General features: G+C 49.3%; 1 protein-coding gene across 1 annotated transcript; it reads left to right on the forward strand.

The window, feature by feature from the left end:
• Nucleotides 1-4,214: 4,214 nt before the first annotated feature.
• On the forward strand, nucleotides 4,215-7,163 carry LOC136297036 (nucleolar pre-ribosomal-associated protein 1-like). Its single transcript, XM_066196637.1, has 4 exons — nucleotides 4,215-4,219; nucleotides 4,362-4,618; nucleotides 5,224-5,363; nucleotides 6,546-7,163. Exons 1-4 carry the CDS (start codon nucleotides 4,215-4,217, stop codon nucleotides 6,618-6,620), a joined length of 477 nt encoding a protein of 158 aa, XP_066052734.1. The 3' UTR covers nucleotides 6,621-7,163.
• The last annotated feature ends 919 nt before the right edge of the window (nucleotides 7,164-8,082 follow it).

The raw sequence follows: 8,082 nt of genomic DNA on the forward strand, positions 1-8,082 counted from the left end.
TACGATCTAACAAGAGCTTCAAGTGTGCTGTAATTTGAACTGGAGAGGACCAATTCTGTGAGCCAGAGTTAGGAAACATTCTTGTGTGTGTAAATAGAAATTGGAATGAATACTGAGTGAAGTACTCCACCCAGCAGGTTTAGAAGGAGGGGAATGATTTGCTGTTTTCTGCTATTTTTTGACTTGCTTCAGAGAGAGTGAGCTGAGCTAAGCAAGTTCTGTGTTTGGTGATCATGAGCTGCTCCTTGGCCAAACTAGTCAAAACACCATAGAGACCCCCACCACTTCACGAGACAGAAGATGTGACCCATGAAGTTTGCAAAGCCAGTCTCCTCACGTTTCATTTGGAATGAAACCTCACTCCATTTCCTCAGGAGAGGCAGCAGAAGGTCCCCGCTCCCCACCCCCCTGAATGCTGCCAGTCTTGCTGGCACTTCTCCTGTACGCAGATTGTTTTTTCTAGCAGTGCACCTGGCACTTGTATAGACATGAAGTGAGAGGCATGGCCCATCTCAGAGAGCTTACTGCTGCAAACAAGAGAATGTCCCTGGTCACTTCCCGACATGATGTTTCAAAGACACACTAGGAAAGACTGTGTGTCCTGCCCCTCAGTTAGGAAGGACATTAGGCCACAGTTACTGGGTGGAGCACGGTCAGGGAAATCACCCTCTTTGTCAAAGTGCTTTACTACGGTTTTATGAGCCTGCCTCTGATGGGTCGTTATCATGACACTGTTCCCCTTCCGTAAGTATTTAAGACAAGATTTTCCAAAATGACCAATGACTACGTACTTGAAATTCAAGACAGAAGCTTTTCAAAGCCACAGAATCAATGTCAAAACACTGAAAAAACTGTGGCTTTTCCAAGAGCCTTGAAAAAATCGGGCTTCCAGATGTCTCAAGTTAGGTATGCAAAGGCATGCAAAACTGATGGTGTTTCAGAAAAGAATAGCCCGTATCAATATCTAATCAGTGAGAGTTAATAGTTTTGAGATCCAGACCTCAGGCTAATTCGACCTGAGCACAGTGAAATTAGAAGCATATAACAAAAATTTAAAATGATATTGCAGTGCTTGTAAGTGCCTGCTTTTCCCATCAAGACTGTAAGGGCTCCCTGGTAAATTCTGTGACTCAGTGACTTTGTCAAACTCAGACTGGATGATGCTTGAAGATTATTCCATGTGTATAAGGTGGGAAGGATTTCAGTACACAGAAATACCCGAGAATCGCAGTAGATACTCAGAGGTGCTCTCAGCAAATGCCTCCTCCGGCTATGCACAGCCTGCTCATTGACACTTTTCTGTCCTCTTCCCTCTTTTTCTGATCTTTCCACCCATCTTCAGCACCTGGGCATGCGGCCCAGTTCCAGAGTCTCCCCATGCTCTGACTCAAACCCCTGATGCTCATAATGCCTGGTCGGCAGATCCTCCCATATCGACAGGCTCTAATATTCCTCGTGGGAGGAAGATAAATTGCCATTAGTCAGGCTTAAAATGCACTCCTTGCACTCCAGCTGAAATAACTACGGGATTGGAGGAGGAGGAAGAAGAGGAGGAGAGATGATTTTGTTTTACAGCATCTAGAGTAAAAAAAGTTGTGGTTTTACCTCAGCCTTGCCAGCCCACTCGTCTCCTGGGTCCATACACGGACCTTGCACATACCCTGGACTCCTCGATGCCGAACTCCTGGAATTTAAGGTCTGCAATGACTGTGTCCAAGTGTGTGAGCTGGCACTGGGCTGATCCCAGCAAGGATCATGGAGGTGCAGGGCACAGGGCATTTGGACATGTGATGACAAAGAAGAGATAGTGTTGGGAGCATTCCCTTCTTGGGAGGCTGTGCCGAGGAGGTGGTCCTGTCAGCCCATCCCTGGGCAGCGTCACCCTCTCTCCTTCTGTCATCCCATGCCTCAGGGTGCCAAAGGCTGGAAAGCAGGAAGATTTGACAAAGAGCTCTATATCACACTTGAAATTTGGGGAAAAACTGAAGGAAACTTTTCTGTGTAATAGTTGTGTAAACTGAGAGCGAACACTGAGAGCTACAGTTTTAAGGTGCGATTTTGGATTAAATGTATTCCCTCTGAATGCTTTCTATACTTAATTTATACATAAAAAGAAACATTTATTTTAAGACACTAATGCGTTTCTTACCAAAGGAGTGAAGGGTGGGAGATTGCAACTCACAGATGAAGTGAAGTGAAACCACCACAGGGGTTACTGTAACTGTAAGTGGGGTATCCCAACAGCAGGACAGGTTTGGGCTGGGATTAGCATGGGCTGTATAGCTGGGGTCATGCAAAGGTCTGTCTGCAGCCCTTCTCATAGTCCCTCATCTGCAGGGAGAGGCTGTAGGCCTGGAGATCAGGCTGAGTTTGGGAAGGGTCAGGAGGACGCCGTTACGGAGTGATGTAAATGCGTATCAAGAGACTTGAGGGGTGGCAATGTCAGCTAGAGAACAGCAAGGATCCATGGCTAACGGCTGGAGATAGGGGCTGCCTGAGAAGGACGGGAGTGCTTAAGGCTGAAATCAGAAGAGAAACCTCGGTGAAGATTTTGTGTTAGAAATGGTCTCATCTGCCAAATCAGATATTTGTCTTCAGGATTGCACGAGTAAGGAATCCCAGAGCAAAGAAAAAGGTTCAGGTTTGGGAGCAAAGGCAAGTTGGGCAGGACTGCGGGGCTGGGGCTTGGCTGTTTACCTTCTGTTCAGGACAGTAAAGGCCTCAGAGGACGTAACTGAGGCAGGAAAGGGTCGCTTGGCTCAGTTAGTCTTGTATCTAGAACTGTTCCTTGAACAAGGGGGGGAGCTGAGGTTCATGCAAGGGACCAGGAATTGCTTTTTAGCCTTGAAAATGCCAGAGGGGTGTGTGTAACTTGGATATGATGATAAGTTCATCTGGCAAGAATCACAGAATATTTTGATTTACTGAAAAACCGGGCAGCTCAGAAGTTACTACTCGACTCATTGCTGCTCCCATCTGTTGCACACGTAAGCACAGCAGAACAGATGATTTTTTTCTGAGCCTGAGGTCTTCGACTGACCCTCCGTAAATGCGTCTTGCCAAAAAGCAGACTCGGGGGAGGAAAGTTGTCAGATATAATAGAGAAAGAAAAGGACACAGGCTTCAAAGTCCACTCCAGCAGAACATGGAAGTGACCTGGCTGGAAATGAAACCCGTAGTCTGCTTCCCCAGCCTCCTGGAAGCCTCTAACAGCTCCACAGGCAGTGAGGGGAGAGAATAATTTCACTTCAAGTTGAAATAAAAATAATTTTCAGTAGCATTCTGCAGTACTTTTAAAATACTAGAACCGTGAAATATGGTGTGATGATAACTATCAGGCTTGTAAGCCTGGTAACTAGGACTTTTACCTTGAAGATCTCAGTATGGGTACTTTAAGCCTTTTAAAACAGAGTTAAATCAATTTTTTTTTTCCCTAGTTCTGCTAGCACTAGCCTTTCTTTTCACCCCCTCAAAAACAGAGCAACTCCCTCTTGAGAATGTTATTTACTTTCCATATTATGTGCTTACCGATTTCTGGAATTGCCAATGTATTTGGATACCTGCATAAATTTAAGTTTCAAGAAAACTGTAAGGCTGAAACAAAAGAGAGAGACTGCTGCAGATGGGATACTGGGAAGGAATTCTCGTCTGTGAGGGTGCCGAGGCCCTGGCACAGGGCCCAGAGAAGCTGTGGCTGCCCCGGATCCCTGTGGCCTGACTGAACTAGAGGTAAAGCCGCCTGGGTGTACTGCCCACGGCAGGGGGTGGGAAGGGATGGTGGAACGAGATTGAGGTGAATGTTTTGAGATTAATTCGTGGGTTTTTTAATAATATACTTTATAAGCCTGTGTAGTAGATATTTTAGAGTTAGTTTGTGTTTTACTGGATAACATCACTTTCTTAAGCGTAAAGGAATGCGGGGTTCCTGGAAGACATTCCTCTGCCGAGAGGGAAGATAATCACCCATCGCGGAGAGAAAGGAGGGTGTGACCCCTGGCTGATGGAGCTGAGCACCGCCATCAGCCACCGTCAGCCGAGTGCTCAGCGCCCCACAGCCATCATCCCGACTGTCGTCAAGGACATACATCTCAATACCCGGTTCCAGCAAACCCGGACAAAAGCTTCTGTCTCCCCGGAAAAAACTATTCACCTGACTTGCAACCGTAAAAGACCCTAGATGAATATGAATCAAGAATCATACACACAAAGAACCCATGACGTAATCGGTTGCCCAAGCCCAAAAACTGTATAAAAACGGGCTCTGCACACTCTGAATTTGTGAACCGGAGGGGGACTCTGTGCCGTTCCATGGTAACTATTTTTAACTCTTTTTGCTCACCTGAGCACCGGTCGCTGGGCAGGCCCGACAACTCGGCCGGGGCGGGACCGCAGGACCACCACCCTGCCCGGGCCGCGATATCTCCGGGCCGCTGCCGCTCCCGCTCCGCCCGCCCCTGCCTGCGGGAGTCCCGCAGCGGCGATTCCGGGGTGCCGCCGTGCCGGCTCCGAACCGGGCATGGCCGGGAAGCGGAGCGGGGAGCCTGCGGCTCGCGGGACGAGGAGTTCGATGGCGCCCGCCTCACGGCGCTGCTGCGGGACCCCGCGGCCGCCGCCAAAGGTGAGGGGCTCTGCGTGGCGGGAAAGGCGCGCCCTGAGGCGGCCGCGCTGGGCGGAGGCGGCCGCGCCGCGCCGCGCCGCGCCGTCCCGGGCGGAGGCGGCCGCGCCGCGCCGCGCCGCGCCGTCCCGGGCGGAGGCGGCCGCGCCGCGCCGCGCCGCGCCGTCCCGGGCGGAGGCGGCCGCGCCGCGCCGCGCCGCGCCGTCCCGGGCGGAGGCGGCCGCGCCGCGCCGCGCCGCGCCGTCCCGGGCGGAGGCGGCCGCGCCGCGCCGCGCCGTCCCGGGCGGAGGCGGCCGCGCCGCGCCGCGCCGCGCCGTCCCGGGCGGAGGCGGCCGCGCCGTCCCGGGCGGAGGCGGCTGCGCTGGGCAGAGGCGGCCGCGCCGTCCCGGGCGGAGGCGGCCGCGCCGCGCCGTCCCGGGCGGAGGCGGCCGCGCCGTCCCCGGCGGAGGCGGCTGTCCCGGGGCACGTCGCAGGGGGTGGGTGGCACCGGTGCTGCTGCTGGCGGGGCTGGCGCACATGGCACCGCTCGGCCCCTCAGGGTCGCGGCCGGGCCGGAGCGGGCCCTGCACGGGGCGCCGGTGCCCCGGGTTGACGCTGCGCCTTTGCAGGGCTGGAGACGTTCGTGTCCGTCGCCAGGACGCTGCCATCGGCCCAAGTGTACGATGTCGTGGAGAGATCCGTGAAAATTTCCATGGAGTGTGCTGAGATATTCAAGCTTCTCGATGGAGAAAGGAAGCCTGAAAGTGAAGTAAGTTGGACAGGGGGCTTGTAATTCAGGGACTCGCGGCTGCAGTCCCAACAATCCCACCCTGGAGAAGAAGCGACAAAAGGTTGCCAGAAAATGGTCACAGTGGCCAAGGCTGCCAGAGCTCCAGGAAGGTTTGGGCAGCGCTGTCAGGCGTGGGACTGTTGGGGTGGCTGTGCAGGACCAGGAGTTGGACTGGATGATCCTTGTGGGTCCAGCTCAAGATACTCTGTGGTTCTGTGAATAAATGCTTTGTGGTGTAGATAACTCTGATAATTGATTATGGCTTTGGTTTGGTTTTTTTCTTTTTTTCTGGAAGTAGCAGTGGCAGAAGCACCTACCGAGTGGGAGATGCTCTTTTCAGTTCATAGATGTTCCTGGATTTAATGACACACACAGCCAATCGTCCCGTCCAAATCAAGCTGTTAAGGTTCTTTAAATGTTATCAAAAGATCTTTTAGGAAATAAGGGGATCAATAAAAGCAGTTAAGTAAGCAAAACAATAGTCTGGTGAAAGTAAATGTTCTTAGGTATCTCCCTGATATATCAGTATTTCTAGGAAGCCGCTGGTAAAGTTGACCTCATTTTTCTTATTTTAGCTGGACACAATTTATCCTCATCAGAATATGACGAATGAACAAAGAGTTCAATAATTTTTCACTCTGAATGCTGGTGCAGCATTGCTGACTGCTTACAACATAGTACTGTATTGTGTGGCTTTTTAACCATCGCCTGCTATTCTTTGTCTTCCAGTATCATTTTTATCTGTGTCGTGTTCAGTGACAGCCTTCCCTCAATATCCCATTGCTCACAGGGGCTGGTGTTTGTAATGGGCGCAGCCCAGTGCTGTGTGGTTTCTGGATTCCTCTGCAGGGAAATAATTGCAAGACCGGAACAGCCCCAGTGTTTTTCTCGGGGACATTTTGTTTTTCATCGTCCACTTAGGAGCAGCCGTCTCTTAAAGCAATGATTCCTTGAAACTACATGCTCTCCAAAGTGATCTTTTCCGAGAGGAAGCATTAATTTGGGAGAGAATCTAAAAGTTAATGTCACTTTCGTGTGTGGAAGCTTTCCTCTTGGGGTGGGGTTACCCTTTATTGATGGTGGTTATTACTATTTGCTCAGCTAATAATTTCAAGTCTTACCTGATATTGTCAGATACTAACATACTTTTTTATCCGGCAGATGCTGTTAGTCTTTCAAGCCCTAGAAGCCATTTTACTGAGGACAGCCAGCGACCGCTCACATTTGTGGGAATGAACATCGTCAGAAAGTTGATTCATTCCTATATGAGACTGGTCTATGCTGCTTTGTATTCTGAAAATCACAAGTAAGTCTTCTTGGTGCTCTGCTGGAGAATCTCTGTCAGTTGATCTGGAGGGACTGTACGGGACGTTTCAAAATTCATCTTGAGTTATTGCTAATAATCCACCTTTATTTAATAATCCTTTTCCACTTGTCATAAAATAATTGCCTGTGGAAGTCTTTGCAAAGTGAAAGCTCTGATGCATCATACAATCCAGTGCTGTAGGATAATTTCCTGAAGGTGTAGTTTTCATCGGTTGGGCCTGCCCTGGTGAGAGCTAACACTGGTGGTACCTTGAGTCCTCTTACTTTATTGCTGCTTGATTTGTGGGGTGGAATGTACTGCGTGGAACAGGGCTGGGCAGTCTTCCTGTGACAGCAAAAAGAGCTGCTCTTGAGTTCTTTGTTTTCCTGTATTTTTTTTGGAGTCATGTTGCCATGTTTATAATAGATTTTTCTCTTTCAGACTGGCTTTTTCTGTAATATTTTCAGTCTCCTAAAACTGAGGTCATTTTAGGTTGTTCAATAACTGTTGTTATTTAGTCCAGACCAAACAATTTCTCATGCTCCTGTGGATGAGGAAAAAAGTTGCAAATGCCAGAGACATTTCAGTACAGACCTGGGAGGAAGAGGGAAGCAGAGAAAAAATCAGACTGAAATTGACTTGGCCGAGGCAAATGACTCATCTTTCAGTCTTTGAGCAGAACTGGAAAACCTTTTCTCTGCTTGCCTAGTTCATAGGCACAGCTGTGCTTCCTGAGCTGTGCAGTTGATCTTATTGCAGCAGGCTTTTTAACCTGACAAAGAATCTCAAATGTGTAAACTGGAAACAAATTTTGAGGCTGTGCAAGATGTGCACTTCTGATGAAATGTTTAAAGATTGCAGGTTCTGGAGGAATCCTTCTAGAACCTGCACAGAGGGGGCTGCAGATTTCTGGTGGGAGATGCTCTGCATTTTCTGTGCAACCTCTTTGCTGTGCAGAGGGATTTTCTTTATTGCATGTCTAGATGGGATCTCTGCTTGAACCACACGGCTTTTTACAGATTGTCCATGACAGATGCACGATGGACAGGTTACAAATCTGTTCATGGTAGTGGCTGTTCAGATGATGGAGGTCTGCTGTCCTCTTATGTATTCCTGTTGAAATAAATGGCAGACCTCTATGAATTTAGGAGTTCATAGAATCATAATTAAGGCTTGCGTAGTCCAGCCCCACTGCCATGAACAGGTCATCTTAGAGTTGTTCGTTTTGACACTTTCACCCTTTTAAACTACTTGATAAAGGGAATATCCAGCCTCACCTTATGGCTTAATTTTGGGGAAGAATATGAAAAGGCATTTCCTTCTCCCTTCCTCCCTCACCCCTCTTTCCCAGCTGCTGTTATTACTACCTAAAATAATTGCTTTGATTATTTA

The sequence above is a fragment of the Chamaea fasciata genome, unplaced genomic scaffold, assembly GCF_029207755.1.
Source record: "Chamaea fasciata isolate MVZ Bird 193981 ecotype frontalis unplaced genomic scaffold, bChaFas1.0.hap1 SCAF_14, whole genome shotgun sequence".
In the NCBI taxonomy this organism is placed as follows: Eukaryota; Metazoa; Chordata; class Aves; order Passeriformes; family Sylviidae; genus Chamaea; species Chamaea fasciata.